Below are 16,827 nucleotides of genomic sequence, written 5' to 3' on the forward strand. Positions count from 1 at the left end.
ACTAAGTGAGCTCATGTACAGAGGTGCTTAACAGAGTACTCAGTGCATCAAAAGGTACTGTTAAGATGGCAGTGAGTCGGCCGGGTGCGGTGGCTCACGCCTGTAATCCCAGCACTTTGGGAGGCTGAGGCGGGTGGATCACGAGATCAGGAGATCAAGACCATCCTGGCTAAGATGGTGAAACCCCGTCTCTACTAAAAATACAAAAAATAAGCCAGGCGTAGTGGCGGGCGCCTGTAGTCCCAGCTACTCGGGAGGCTGAGGCAGGAGAATGGAATGAACCCACGAGGTGGAGCTTGCAGTGAGCCGAGATCGTGCCACTGCACTCCAGCCTGAGCAACAAGAGTGAGACTCTGTCTCAAAATAAAAAAAAAAAAGGATGACAGTGGGTCAAATCCTATGTGGCATAGGGCAATATTTTGTCTAGTCAAAATATCTCTGAGATTCTTCAGGAAAATACTGCATAGAGCTCAGTGTGGGTCAGTTTTCCCACAGCACTGATGCGCTGGGGTTCCTTTGGTCAAGCACCAAAATGAGTTAGTCGGTTTGGACATAGAGGTTACATGATGCAAGAAAACACACCCTCAATACCAGAGTCTCACTCAGGGCAGGGAGATGTCTACACCCTATGAGGGATGAGGCTGCAGAATTACAGACAGCTAAGGGAACTCCAGATCTGTCTCCCATCACACACTCACTGCAGGGCAGATTCCCACTGAGGAAATGACGGAATTTTCTACTCAATTTAAACAACAATAATAATACTTGTTGTTATTATTTTAATAGATCATGGGTATCTGAACTCACATAACTTAAAAACCTATATGGTGCAATATCACACAGGGTGCAAATTAAAACACAGCATATAACAACACTCTACCAAGAAGTCTTTTCTAGTCTTCAGCACTTAGCAAATCCACTATGTACAGAGCACAATGCCACCACATAGGTTCGGCAGGATTTGAGAGGCAAGATGGGCACACGTCCTGTTCTTGTTACTCTTCTTGGGTAGCTCACAGCAATACCTTCCACAGGTGGCCACCTTGTGGGGTGGCTGTTATACCCATGAAACTGACAGGTGTCACCAACTGCCTGGTGGGCCTTATTTTCTGGGAGCATGTGCATACGTAGCTTATTTTCTAAGGGGATGCCCTCTGGCTAAGGAAGGCACAAAGCTGAGATTCTAAGGAAAGTATGTGTCAAGAGTTGGGCTTCATATGTATGTGTCCACCACTAACTTTCTCCATAAACCTCATATTTATGGGACGTGGAATATGGTGAGAGAGAAAAGCAGAATTTAAAAAAATAGGAGCTTTAAACAGCCTACAGAGGGACCCACCATTCTTCTTAAGGGCCAGCAAAAATCTGCTTCAGTAAAATACTGGGATGGGCACAGAAGAGGGTTTTGCCCAAACTACTGACAGGCCTAACCTCCACATCTTAGATGTGGGAGTCTTTTCACTGAACGTCTTAGGGCACCATGAGGAAGTGAGTCCAGGATACATACACTTAAGAAACTGTATAGGCCGGGCGCAGTGGCTCACGCCTGTAATCCCAGCACTTGGGGAGGCCAAGGCAGGCAGATCACGAGGTCAAGAGATCAAGACCACCCTGGCCAACATGATGAAACCCATCTCTACTAAAAATACAAAAATTAGCTGGACATGGTGGCGCACGCCTGTAGTCCCAGCTACTCGGGAGGCTGAGGCAGGAGACTCGCTTGAACCCGGGAGGCAGAGGTTGCAGTGAGCCAAGATCATGTCACTGCACTTCAGCCTGGGTGACAGAGCAAGACTCCGTCCATGCCACCCCCTCAAAAAAGAAACAATCTCCATAGAAAATGTTCCTCAATCCTTCCTATCTATGCTAATACTTACTTGATTTTGTATTCTTGTTCCCTATTTGGTGTCCATCACTGGCAAGACACTGGCATGTTTGGTTTTATAAAAATTTGATCTTGTGTAAAGGCCAGCAATACATTGCGTTCAGTCAGAAGTTTGGAAATTTCTAGGCAAATGGCAGGATTATAAACCTCTCTCAGGTGAGTGTAGAATGGCGGCACTCAGCCTTCAGTGTGCATTAGAATCACCTTGAGGGCTTCTTAAGTAAAACACCAATGGCTGGGCCCACTCCCGCCAGTTGATTTAGCTTATCTAGAATGGGGCCTGAACAACTGCATTTCTGGCTGGGCCCACCGACACCAGTTGATTTAGCTGGTCTAGAATGGCGCCTGAACAACTGCATTTCCTGAGTTCTCATGTGATGCTGATGCTCCCGGACTGAGGAGTATACTTTGAGAACCACTGTGAAGGGTGGCCCCAAGAAAGGCATTTTCCAGGCAAAGACAGTCAGAAGCTAATTCTATCCAAGACTCGCCTCCCACAGCTGTTCTCTGCACAAATCTTGGCAAAGTCTATGCCAATACACATTTTGTCTTTTCTTTCCTATGGACCTCAGGCATATAGATTTAGATTGACCATAATCCTTGGTTTGTAGCCCACTCTCACCAGTGGTTATGTATGACCATCTGTTTGTTCATTCATTCATTTTTAATAGCATAAACACCAATCAAAATAAAAGCTAAGACCTTGAAAATAACCTACATCTAACTACATGGAACTTATCCATCATCTATCCTACCTCCCAATATATGAGTTAACCAGCTAAGCAGTAAACCATCATTCTCTTACTTTTCTTTTTACACTTTTATTAGATCTATAAACTATGGTACAATCATACAGTAGAACACTGAACATCAGTCAAGACAATCAATCTCCAACAACAAACAATAATACAGGTGAATCACAGCAATATAATACTAAGTGAAAATAGGAAAGATTACTTACAGATGATACCAGTTTATAACATTAGAAATAGATATTCTTTTGGACGCCTTAAAACAGACGTGCATTTTAAATCTTAGTATTTCTAATCACTGAAGAAATGCTAAAAAAAAAAAGAGTCCATGAGTAAAGAAATGTACCCGGTCAGTTTTAACTAGGGAGGACATGACCTTATCCCACTGTGTCCTCCTCAGACTCCCTAACAAAGCTCATCTTCCCATCCTCCAGCTGCATCCCTCAGCTTCCATGAGACAGCCCCCAAATCAATAGCCCAGACACAAGGAGGCAATTCACAGAAAAGGAAACAAAGTAGTAAACAAACATGACGGGGAAAAATGTGAACTCTGCTCATAATCAGAGAAATGCAAATGAAAGCATTTGGGGAGGTTGTCATTCTATGACTACCAAATTAGCAAAAATGGGAAAAACAATAGGGCAGCAGTTGTGATGCCTGTGAATGTCTGTGATAGCACAGCAAAACTGACAGGCACAGACAATGATGTCAGCAATGTAAACTAAAAAAAAACAAAACAACAACAACAAAAAAAAAACAAACAGCTGCATGCTGAGGTGTAACGGACACCTGTGCAGACATCCCACTCTGCGGACTTTATCCCAAAGAAGTAATTCAAGGAAAAGAAACAACCTGGATTGCCCCAATAAGGCAGTGCCTCAGAAAACCACAGGAGAGCAACATGACAGTATGTAACACAGTTGGGGCATATTACAGTTTCAAAGAGAAATGTATAGATGATATTTAATTCAGGAACAATACAAAATTCAAAATGGTAGGTGTGTTGTAGTTAAAGCCATGTAAACACGAGTACCTACCTGTACAAGGGCTGCAAGGCTGAGTGCAAAAACTAACAGAGCTATTGTGTTTGGAAGTGGGGATGGGTGTTGTCTGCCTTTCAGTGTGTTCCATTACTGCAGTATTGTGTTGCAATTATATTTTTAGAGCTTGAGAGGTTCCTACCTTGAGAACTTTCACAGCTTTCCTCATCACTGTTGTCTTGACAGTTATTCTGTCCATCGCAGATGAAGCTCTTGTCAATACAGAGGCCGTTCTTGCAGTGGTAGCGGGCGGTAGAGCAAAGCAGAGGGTTTGCTGCTGCAGAGGGAAAACACAGCACATCACCAGGGAGGCCAGCAAGTTCCCTCGGGGACCCTGGAACTTCTTCCAGCCTGGGGTGTGTCCCGCTCAGGAAGCAGTAAGCTTATCTTCTAAGGTGGCAGACTCAAAGCCCATCCTGGAAGGCTGGCCAGCCAAACCTGGACACAAGACTTACTCTGCCTCATTCTAAAACCTCCTGGGGGTCTTTGGAGAGATCTGCCACTCTGGTTGTCAGTCTGCTTACTAACTGAATATTGATGCCTTTCAACACCAGCAACAGGAATCTCTCCAAGATGCATCGAATTTGGGTTCGTCAACATGTACCTTTTTTGGTGACAGCACAGGGTCATTCACAGGAACATTAATTTTTAGACCAGGCTATAATACAGGGTTGCCTTTGGCTCCTTTTTAGAACTTTCTAGTCTCTTTTTAAACTATCCTAGGCTGTTGTGCTTCTGGAATTGTTTCTAATTTTTTTTTCTATTTTTTTTTATTTATGCAAATATATGGGGTACAGGAGAAATTTTGTTACATACACAAAATGCATGATGTGATCAAGTCAGGGTATTCAGGTGTCCATTACTCAAGTGCAGTACATTTTTGTTAAGTATATTCACCCTACTCTGGTTTCCTTTTATCTCACTGTATGTTTGTATCTTTTAACCCACTTCTCTTCATCTCTTTATCTTCCTCCCTTCCCCCCACTCACCCTTCCAAGTCTCTGGTTTCTGTTATCTATTTTGCCACTCTCCACCCCCACATGCTAAATGCCTCACCCGAAATGGTCAACCCGAAGGCTGGCCAGCAACCACTAAGGGGTCTGGGCAAAACCTGAACCTCATGGACATATCCTGGAGGTGGCAAGAGTGAATGGCTGGTAGCATAAGAGACACATGGAGCAAAGCCAAGCCAGAAGGAGTAGCTGAGGCAGGGATTGACGCACCTCTCTGCCACTGTGGAAGTAATGACATGATCTGATCCCACAGCTGTGTAGGATGCTTCCAGTTCCCTAACTATATATCAGCCTTTTAATTCCTTACTTATTCTTTATGACACAGTAAGGTAAACTTAATAGCCTCGATTTCTTCTTTGCAAACAAAAAAGCCCATGAACCTAGTTGGTCAGTGAGCATTTTCTGAGCAGCTCCTCCAGGAGGCTCCTATTCTAGGCACTTTCTGAGACCTCAAAAGAAATGACAGATCTGGGCCCTCCCCTTAAGAAGAAGTGTGACAATTAGCCAGTACAAGGTCAGCACAAAACTACTTAACAACACAACAGCAAATCTCCACAGAAAACTAGTATTTCTACAATACAATTTACTTGCAGTATGATTCAAACAAGGTTCTTTCCAGGGCTCTGTTTTCAATAACTGAATCAGCCAAGTAGAAATTACTCCAGTCCCAGCTCTGCCACTTATTAATCTTGGGCAAATTACTTCACCTCTCTGAGTCTCAGCTGCTTTATCTGTGGACAGGACCCTCTACATGATTTGTGAGGTCCAGTGTCTACTGAAAATCTGGGATCTGCTGTCAAAAATTATTTTAAAAACTCAAGATGGCAAGAGCAGAACATAAAACCAAGCATGGTCCCCTTCTAAGCTAAGCACTGGCCCTGTATGGCTATGCCAGCCACAGACCAAGAAGCTGATACTGCTACTTACAGCATTAAACTGCACATCAAATGATATCCATGGGAAAATGTACAGTGCCCAGTCTGACATGTAGCACAGGCTCAGGGAATGTTATACTCATTCCCCTCATTATGTGAATCTCGGTCCTACAGAGTGTGGCCCTCCCACAAGGAGCAACATCTATAATGATGAAGAGGGGTCATCCCAGACCTCGGGGAATGAACTGAGCTGGCACCCACATTGCACGTGGTGGGTACAGCACCAGAACAGACGCCAGGCCCAGCATAGAAGATTGCTATGTTGCTACAGGATCAGGGCCACACCAGCTCCAGCGTCTCTCTGTGGTCCTCAATGGCAAGATGGCAGTTGTAATCTACTCCCTATGCTTCGCTCAGCTGTTGTGAACACAGAGATCACAGCTGCAAGGACTTGGTTAACTTCAGAACGCTATCTAAAGCTGAGAAACTGAAGACTTTTTTAACTATTCAATTCCAAAAGTTTGATTTGAAAGGTCAGAGAGGTAGGGAAATGGAGGAAACCAGTGCTTTCAGTGTTGAGGATGATGGACCAATGATGTAAAGTCAAACAAAAGTGGTCTGGCCTGAAAATGGAAGTTTTAATTATTGACATCGCTGTGGGCCAGAGAATGGCTCAACTGGATCAAGCTGAAACCAAGGTCTGACTTCAGCCAAAACCGAGATGGAGAAATCCAAAACCACAAATCACGTTTGGTTTTTGTCCAAGGCAGCTCTCCAAACCCTTGTGTCCATCAACATCCCACCACGGTGGCCTTCAGCTTCTCTAGGACCTTGTGGGTCACATCTATGCAACCAAAACATCAGTAACCATCTGCTCACTCAGACAGCCTGGGAAAGGCATTCTAAGTGCTCCAAGACGGGGTGTTCGTAAGCTTATGTAAACGTCCTGATGGGGAAAGCTGTGCAGAGTCATCCTTGCTGAAAACCACTGTCATCTATTTACTTTTCCTTCAGTCTTAGACCCTTTCAACCTCTCAAACTTTCCAAGGAAAAATGTCACATACGTGTTTATGTGTGTGTATATCTACAAGTATGTGTATGTATGTTTAAAAACCAAGTCACAGATTGGTTTTAATGCATATAACCCAAAAGACTAGTAGCCAGAATATGTAAAGAACTCTCAAAAATCAAAAAGAAAAGATAACTCAATAGAAAAAAGGGCCGAGGATGTAATCAGGCAATTGACGTAAGAGGAACGGCAAATGGTCAGTAAAAACGTGAAATAATGTATACTGTCACATGACGTGCCACTATGGATGAGACTTACCACACTCAAGGTCTTAAAGTACCAGGTCATTGGCAAGAATATGGAGGGAGAGGAAGTCTCATAAATTACAAGTGGGGGGTGCAAATTGGTACGTCCACCTAGGAGGCCCATTTAGGAATAGTAAAGCCTACGGTGCACATGGCATGGCCCAGTAATTTCACTTCCAGCTATATACTCTTCTCTAGAGAGACTCTTTTTTCTTCCTTTTTAAGAAACAGGGTTTCAGTCACCGACTGCAGTGCAGTGGTGTAATCATACCTCACTGTAGCCTTCAACTCCTGGGCTCAAGCAATCCTCCCACCTCAGCCTCCTGAGTAGCCAGGACTACAGGCATATACCACCACACCTAGCTAATTATTTAATGTTTTGTAGAGACAGGGGTCTTGCTATGAAGCTCAGCTTGGTCTCAAATCCTGGCCTCAAGCAATCCTCCCACTTCAGCCTCCCAAAGTGTTGTAATTATAGGTGTGAGCCACTGCAAGACTCTTGAAGAAACAAAAATGTTTACTGAAGCCATTATTTGTAAAATTAAAAAATCAGAAATGACTAAAATGGGCCAGACATGGTGACTCGCGCCTGTAATCCCAGCACTTTGAGAGGCTGAGGTGGGTGGATCATTTGAGGTCAGGAGGTCAAGACCAGCCTGGCCAACATAGTGAAACCCTGCCTTTACTAAAAATACAAAAATTGGCTGGGTGGTAGTGGTGCATGCCTGTAATCCCAGCTACTTGGGAGGCTGAGGCAGGAGTATCGCTTGAGCCTGAGAGGCAGAAGTTGAAGTGAGACGAGTCCGTGCCACTGCACTCCAGCCTGGGTGACAGAGTGAGACCCTGTCTCAAAAAAAAAAAAAAGAAAAGAAAAGGCTCAAATGTTTACTTATAAGAGAATAGATACCATGTGTTATACTGTTACAATGCCAGGGCTGGCTAACTGTTCCTATCAAGGGCCAGATAGTAAATATTGTAGGTTTTGGTAGCTGTTTGGTCTTTTGTATCTGTTGTGATGACTCAACTTGGCCATTGTGTCACAAAGCAGCCATAGGCAATTTGTAAATGAAGGGCATACTATGTATGCATACAACTTTATGTACAAAAACTGGTGCTAGGCAAAATAGGGCCATAGTGCATCAACCGATGCTGTATTGTAGTGAAAAATCAATGAACTGGTGTCAAGATGGATGAATCCCACAAATACAATAGTGAGGGAGAAAAGCAAGCAGTGATGGTGCCAGGAAGCAGACAAATGCCTGGGCAGACAGGGGCCAGTCCCCGGTGAAACCCCACCTCCAAGCCAAAGAAAGTTTAAAGCCTGAAAGCCAAGCTACAAGTCAAATCCACGGACCGGACTGAGAAACTGTCTTCTTATTTGGTGCACTCTCCTCTGATGGATCCCCACCATCACCTATTTTACATAATACCTACCCTTTCCTAATTGGTTTTCTACACTGTCACACCCACCTTTGAGTGGTGTCTTCACTTTAACCTTTTTTGCATAGTCACAAACCAATCAGCATGGACTCCCCATTCTGAGTCCATAAAAAGCCCTGGACCCAGACACACTGGGAAAGAAAACCACCCCTGCATCCCCTCTCCACTGAGAGCTGTTCTAACACTCAATAAAATTCTTCTCTACCCCCACTCACCCTTCAAATTGTCAGCATATCCTCATTCTTCTTGGACATGGGACAAGAGCTCAGGAACCACTGAACGTGGGTACAACCTATAATACAGGTGGGCTGAATAGGCAGGGTGCCTCCAGCAGCAGACCTGGGGTGGAGTAAGGCCTGGGCGGGGCAGGGAGCGTCACTGCCTGTGGAGGTACCCGACTGGCAAAGTGGCCCAGAAAAATCCTGTGTCAGTAGTAGGCTATGTACTGTACTATATTACATTAATATGAAGTTACCCCATTCAAGAGAATGCTACTTATCATAGCAGGATTAAAAAAATATATACGGAAAGAAAAAAAAACTTTAATGGGAATAAACAACCCCAAGTCCAGAGCAACGGACGCCTCTGGAGAAAAGAGAAGATCCCAAAGGGGCATGGCTGGAATTTCTAATTATATTTGGTAATATTTTATTATTTTAAAATTCTGAAGCAAATATAGCAACACAGTGACACATTTTTGAAACTGGATGTTGGGAATGCAGGTGTTCATTTTACTTTATTTTTCCTTTTCAGTATGTTTGAGAAACTTCACTAAACATTTTTGAACGTCTAGTCTAGCAGAAATGTTTCAGTGAGCACTCACTTTCCTTCCCTTTTACTCTCCCATCATAAAGCTCTCCCTGGTCCACAAACACCTCTTAATATTTAGTATCTTTCGCACTCAGGGGCATAGTTGCTCAGGAGACATAGCTATATCCTTGTATACAACCACACCTAGCATTCCACCTTGGCAATGACTCCTCATAAAACACAGTGTAATCTCCCCCATCCTTTGCAGGGCAGAAAAAACAGAAGCAGAGGATGGTAGAGGAACACAGCCCAAACCCAGCAGCAAGCCACAGAAAAACGCCTCCCAACCATCAAAATCTACATCACAATGTTCATGCCTTGAAAGTGCCAGGAGCTTCCTCAAGGAAAAGGCCTCAGGCCATCACCTCTCTTAGGGTCTATGGCTTCTCCATTTACGTAAATTCCAACAAGTTCTGTATTCCAGCTCCCAAGGACAAAGCAAATAAAAAGGGAGAGGGGATGCCACTTACTGCCTTGTAGACAAACTGGCAGCAAGAAATAAAAGCTGACAGCCAGAGAAGGGGACAGAAAAGCTCTAAAATGCAACTTCAAGAATTCCAAAAGCTAAAAATTTGATCACATGGCGGTAGAGAGTGGAAAAATAGATAACAGAGACTGGGAAGGGTGAGCCGGGGGAAGGAGGGAAGATAAAGAGATGAAGAGAAGTGGGTTAAAGGATACAAACATACAGTGAGATAAAAGGAAACCAGAGTAGGGTGAACATACTTAACAAAAATGTACTGCACTTGAGCAATGGACACCTAAATATCCTGATTTGATCACATCATGCATTATGTGTATGTAACAAAATTTCTCCTGTACTCCATATATGTGCATAAATTTAAAAAATAAAAATAAAAATATTTTTAAAAGAATTCCAAAAGCACAACAGCCTAGAATAGTTCAAAAAGAGACTAGAAAGTTCTAAAAAGGAGCCAAAGGCAACCCTGTATTATAGCCTGGTCTAAAAATTAATGTTCCTAAGAATGACCCTGTGCTACTACCAAAAAAGGTACATGTTGACAAAGCCAAGATTTGATACATCTCAGAGAGATTCCTGTTGATGGTGTTGAAAGGCATAAATATTCAGTTATTAAGCAGACTTACTTAACCAGAGTGGCAGATCTCTCTCCAAAGACCCCAGACAGCTCAGATTTCACTACATTTCTTCCAGAGCCTCTGCAGCTATTTACTTGGCTCAGCCAGATTTCAGAATGATTGTATTTGGGACTATGGTAGACAAGTCTTAGGGGTTTCTGTGGTCCCATGGGGCCTGGTCCAGGACCCTGGAAATAGTAAATGCTCAATGAACAGATCATAAACAGACCAGGAAACATTTCATCCTCTGGGATGTTATGTTTCACTATATTTTAGCCATATTTAATGTGCTCCAAATGTTTGTTTTCTTTGTCCTTGTTAGGGCTTACCAGTCACTGAGAAATGTATTATGTTACTCAGTTAACTAGGGAGAGGAACATAGTATTTTACAATATTTATTTCACTAGGGGTGGAAAAAATTGTCTGCAGAGTCAACTTCAAAAACTGAATCATAGGCTCAAAAGCTCCTTGGTTATTATTACCCAAAAAAACACAGGGTTCTAAAGCTCTATTTCCCAAGCCACAACACTCAGGAAAAAGAACTTGTCTCTCTCTCTGGCAGAGGGAGGGAGGCAGGCAGGAGTGAAGGGAACCGCTTAGTGGTTAATTAAACTGGCAGGGTTTACTTCAACCACATCTAAAAGATAGGACCGAGGGACCACTGTGGTCTCCCAAAGGCAACTGACCGGCTTCAAGACAGGAAATGAAGCAATCTGTCTACAGTGGGACTTAGGAAATGCACTCTTTAATTCATTTAAAGTCTGTGAAGTCGGCTCCTCTCCTACCTCAAAGGGTCTTGACAAAAACACATAAACGAGAAACTCCTTGTCATTAGCCCCCACAATTCCCATCGGCTCCTCCATCCTGAGGTGGTCACCACTCACTTCCCAACCTCATAGCCTCCACACAGTCCTTGTCTTCCCAGCCCCAATTTCCCTGGAAACCAGGCAACTGAGGGAGAGGGGGCTGCACTGAGACTTTCTCTTCTAGAGGATAGAGGGCGCCTGGCCCCAGGAAAGCAGAGCCCACTGAAGCAGTCTCCCTGCCAATCATCCCGACAACAAGCCCTGAACCCTTTGTGACTTGGAAAATGCTCACTGCCTTGACCCTGGCTTGCCTATGGACACCTGTCAGTTCTTCCTTCCAAAGTCTGCTCAACAGGTCCTCTGGGCCTCTCTCAGACCCAAGGCTACCAGGTCCCCCAGCCTCAGCAGTCCTTCCCGCTCCAAGACAGAATATAGCCTATGTACAGCCGCATTCTGCACATGGAACTTCTTCTGTGTCTGTAGGAGAGGAAAGGGCCGCCACTCTGGGCAAGCAGGCAAGAGGCAAAAATACTTCAGTCTTGCTTCTCTTTTCCTCAGGCTCTAAGGACTCAGAGGATTTTAATTTTCAAAACCCCTCTAGAGTCAGTGCAAGGGGCCACTGGCAGAACTCAGTCATTCCTAATGGTAGTCTGTTTCTTCCTTGTCGGTAAAGGCTTCCTGGACATGGTTATCTCCCGTCCAACACCCAACCCTGCCTTTTCCAGGGAACAAGTCCAGTATCACTGCTTCAATCACCACCTTTCTGTGGATAGCTCCCTAAACCTTCCCCCAGAAATAAACATCTTTCTCCTACTGCCTCATGGGTTCCTCTGCCTGAACACCCTCTCACCTCAAACTCTGCATGTTTGAAACTGACATTCTCCCCTCTGCTCCTAGCCTCTCCCTCTTCCTGTGGTCCTACTGCTATGAAAGTGCCACCATTTCCTAGTTCCCCAGTTTCCAGTCACGTGATCTTCTTCCTCTCCTCATCCTGCATCAGCTCAGTATCAACTGCTTCTCACTGAGTATAAAATATAACCTTTTATAATCTCAACTTTTTATGATCTGCCCCAGCTGACAATTCCAAGCAAACATTTTGCTGCAGTGGTTAGAAGTGAAGGTGTGAAGTCCACCTGGGCTCAAATTTCAGCCTACCACTTCACTAGCTATATGACGTTGGAAAAATTATTCAACTTCTCTAAGCCTCAATGTCCTCATCTGTAAAGTGAGGACAAAAATAATGTCTCTGTCATAAGCTTTTATAAAAATTAAATGAGCAAAGCATGGAAAATAGCATGTGGGCCATAGCAGGTGCTCAATAAATGTTTCTTATAATAATTATTAGCCAGGCATGATGGCTCAAGCCTGTAGTCCCAGCACTTCAGGTTGTTGAAGTGAGGATAGCTTGGGGCTAGGAGTTTGAGACCATTCAAGGTAGCATAGCAAGACCCCTTCTCTACAAAAAAAAAAAAAAAAAAAAAAAAAGTTCAAAAATTAGCCAGGCAAGGTGGCATGCACCTGTATTTCCAGCTATTTAAGAGGCTGAGATGGGAGTATCAATTGAACCCAGGTGTCTAAAGTACAATGAGCTATGATTGCACCACTGCACTTTAGCCTGGGCAACAGAGTAAGACCCTGTCTCTAAAATGTATGTATTGGGCAAAAATTAGCTGGGCATTGTGGCACACGCCTGTAATCCCAGCTACTCGGGAGTCTGAGGCAGGAGAATTGCTTGAACCTGGGAGGCAGAGGTTGCAGTTAGCCGAGATCGTGCCACTGCACTCCAGCCTGGCGACAGAGCGAGACTCCATCTCAAAAAAAAAAAAAAAAATGTATTGGGAATACACATTCATATAACAGTTAAAAGTTCAGGCTATGTATTTATACCGCCTAGGTTGATGCCTCAACTATGCCACTTACTAAGTGTGTGAGTATGGGCAAGTTATTTATCCTTTCTATGTCTCTGTTCCCTTATGTATAAAAAGGAGGTAATAATACTATCTACCTAAAATGAGATAATAATCCACGTAAAGCATGTAGAAACAGGCCATACACAAGGTAAGTGCTCAGTAACTGTCAGCCAAGCAGTTCACTTGCCCTGAAAGTTTATATACTATACAGGCAAGTCAATATGCCATTACGAGAAAGCATGAGAAGTACCATTTATTCAGTATATGTTTGTTGCTTGCTAAGGCTGAGCCTGACAATATACATGGCACTGGAAATATAGCTGTGAGCCACACCATAATACCACCTCATGGTTGTCACAATGTAGTAGGGAAGACAGTAAATGTGGGGAAGGATGACGCAGGGGACAGAAACACAGTGTGAGACTGGGGAGGAGAGGGGTCATTTTTCATAGAGTGGTCATGGAAGGCCTCTCTGATGAGGTGACATTTGTTTGAAGAACACATGTCTGAGAACACACAGACAGGATGATGGTCTGAGAACACACAGGAGGATGACCCAGCCCAGCCCTGGCAAACCAGAAAGATTTCCAAAGGAAACCAGTCATATAAGAGTCTTTAAGGAGACCTTGATGATGCAGCTTTGGAGTACTGGGAGGAAAAATTCTCTTGTTGACCCTTTTAGCTCGGCTAGTCCACCCAATAAAAGATACAGCTTTCTGAGGCTACAACTGATGAACTGGCTGAGAGGTGAAGAGGAAATGGGGACTCTCATCTGGATTGACATGAATAGAGCTACAGAAATATGCCAGCAGTGTGGAGCTCTGTGCACAAAAACACAGACATACTAGCTAAATGATTCAGTGGTACTCAGAATTCAGGCAAGAATTTGTCATCAGTGGAGAGATACAGTCCAGGACACAGTGGTTTTTCTGGGCACAACTACACTAAAAGCTGTAGCAGAAGATCTTCAGCTTGAATCAACTTTCTATCGTGGTCCCCCAGACACCCTGCCGTTTCAGTTCTTGGCTGGAGTCCTCGTCCTTACTGAATGAGGACTGGGGTGAGAGCCGTGCTGCCAGCCAACCCAGGGTTTCACCTCCAGCCAAGAACGTATGAGGACAGCGGAGGAAAGAGGCCAAACAGCAAAATGCAGAAAGGAAAAAAAGTCAAAGGGCAAAATCTCAGCATTGTGAAGCTCTAAAAGAAAATACTGGTTTTGGGGGGCTGGGTGGGGTGGCTCACACCTGTAATCCAAGTACTTTGGGAGGCTAAGGCAAGCAGTTGGCTTGAGCTCAGGAGTTCAAGACCAGCCTGGGCAACATGGCAAAACCCCATCTTTACATTTTTTTTTTTTTTTAATTTGGCTGGATGCAGTGGCTCATGCCTATAATCCCAGCGCTTTGAGAGGCCAAGCAGGGTGGATTTCTTGAGGCTAGGAGTTCGACACCAGCCTGGGTAACAGGGTGAAACTCCAACACTACTAAAAATACAAAAAAAAATTTAGCCTGGTGTGGCAGTGTGCGCCTGAAGTCCCAGCTACTCTTGGGCGGCTGAGATGGAAGAATCACCTGAGCCTGGGAAGTCAAGGCTACAGTGAGCTGTGTTCGTACTACTGCACTCCAGCCTAGAAAATGAGAGCGAGACCCTATTTGGAAAAAAAAAAAATTATATATACTGGGTTTTTGCTTATCCTCACTCTTGAGTGCAAAATGAATGCTAAACCTGGAAAACACATGTCTGCAAACCAAAGTTCTTTAAAAATATAACTCTCTAGTTATTTTTGTTAAAGTCAAGACATCACCAAACAGAACCACTTCTTTAACTTTTATTTATTTCTTCTCACCATTTCATTATGGAAAATTTCAAACATATACAAAAATACAGACTGGTTTATTGAACTCCATGGGTTTAACAATTATCAACTCACTGACCATTTTGTTTCAATCCCTGATGGAATTGGCTTGAAGTACATCCCAGATAGCACATAATCTCTTTATATACTTCAGTATATATTTCTAAAAGATAAGGACTTTAAAAAATAGACACAATATCATTCTTACATATTAAAAATAAATAATAATGCCTTAATATCAAGTATCAAACCATGATGTAAACTTCTCTATCTCAATTTTTTTAATAGTTGATTTGTATGATCAGCATTCAAATATGGTCCACACATCACATTTGGTTAATTTGTCTTTTACTCTCTTTCAATCTATAAGTTCCCTTTTCCTCTGTTTTTTTTCTTAGAGTTTATTTATGAATGAAACTGGGTCTTGAAGAATTTCCCATATTCTGTATCTAAAAGTTTGCCTCCCTGTGGGGTCATTAACATACTTCCCTGTCCCTGAATTTCCAGTAAACTAATGGTTAGATTTAGAGGCTTAATCAGATTCAGGTGGGATGTTTTTGGCAGAACAATCTCATAATGGCGATGTGTATTCCTTTGCACCGCATCAGACGACTGTCTTTTTGTGCTGCTGAAACTGGCTTATGGAAGTTCCCGCTCCAGGTCAGATGCAGTCATCACACCTCACTCTGGCTTTCCCACTGAATATCATTTAAAAAACCTGAAGAGAATGCATGCAGTAGCTGTGAAGGGTAATTTGGTGCAGGTCAAATGGAGAATAAGACCAAAAACTATCACCAAAATGGTGGCGAGTTTACCGTATTTCTCCCTTTTGGAGCCCCAGGAAACTGGAAAGAATCAGAGACACTAAGAAGAGAAAGGAGCTCAGAAACTAACCCATAAAACCGTTTACAAACTCCTAGGATGATCCCCTCAAGCTGCATGCACATGGACCTGGTCCTAATCAGCACATCAAAGACTGAACTCACAAACTACTGGTAAGGGCACAGGCAGGACACATCCAAATAGCATTGCAAAAACAGCGTGAAAACAATTGTAACCATAGCCCACAGAGGGCTGGTAGAAACCTGTGGCCTGACCTGCCCAGGTCATTTACCTACTAAAACACATACGTAAGCACTCCTGCTAGGCTTCAAATAAGACCCAGAGTGTCACACATAATAATAAAAATATCCAGAATATAATCCAAAATTACTTGTCATATTAAGAACCAAGAAAATCTCAATTCATTTGGGTTAAGACAATCAACAGAGAAATGCCAAGATGACACAGATGTTGAAGTTATATGATGAAGATTTTAGAGCAGCTTTTACATAAATGCTCGAGTAAGCAGTCACACACACTCTCAAAACAAATGGAAAAACAGAAAGTCTCAGCAAAGAAAGAGAAGCTATAAAGAAAACCAAAAAGAAATTTTAGAACAGAAAGATACAGTAACTGAAATTTAAACAACTAAACAAAACAAAACACTATATAGGCTTGAAAGCAGACTGGAGATGACAGATGAAAGAGTAAGTGAGCTTGATGACAGATTAATAGAAATTGTCCAATATAAACAATAAAAATAAAAAGGAGTGATTAAAAATGAACAGAGTTCTGGTGTGGTGGCTCATGCTTATAATCCCAGCACTTTGGGAGGCTGAGGTGGGCGGATCACTTGAGCTCAGGAGTTTGAGACCAACCTGGGCAACACATCAAAACCCACCTCTACAAAAAATACAATAAAAAAAAAAATTAGCCAGGCATGGTGGTGCATGCCTGTGGTCCCAGCTACTCAGGAGGCTGAGGAGGGAGGATCACTGGAGCTCAGGAAGTTGAGGCTGCAGTGAGCCATGATCGCACCACTGCACTCTAGCCTGGGTGATGGAGTGAAACCCTGGCCTACCCCCAAAAAAATAAAAAAATAAAAACTCACAGAGCCTCAGGGACTTGTGGGACTATAAAAACAGATCTAACATTGTTGTCATTAGACTCCCATAAAGAAGGGAGAAAACGTATAGTACTTTTAAAATAT

At 43.3% G+C, this 16,827-nt stretch overlaps 1 protein-coding gene across 5 annotated transcripts in view; it reads right to left on the bottom strand.

Moving 5' to 3' along the window:
* The window catches only part of LDLRAD3 (low density lipoprotein receptor class A domain containing 3), a 287,626-nt gene that overhangs the window by 127,627 nt on the left and 143,172 nt on the right, over positions 1 to 16,827 (bottom strand). For all 5 annotated transcript variants that reach the window (XM_024254933.3, XM_063728474.1, XM_054524494.2 and 2 more), the window contains one exon: positions 3,820 to 3,954. In XM_024254933.3, coding sequence (XP_024110701.1) covers positions 3,820 to 3,954 — 135 coding nt within the window. The remainder of the gene's footprint in view (positions 1 to 3,819; positions 3,955 to 16,827) is intronic.

Source organism: Pongo abelii, chromosome 9, assembly GCF_028885655.2.
Source record: "Pongo abelii isolate AG06213 chromosome 9, NHGRI_mPonAbe1-v2.0_pri, whole genome shotgun sequence".
Classification (NCBI taxonomy): domain Eukaryota; kingdom Metazoa; phylum Chordata; class Mammalia; order Primates; family Hominidae; genus Pongo; species Pongo abelii.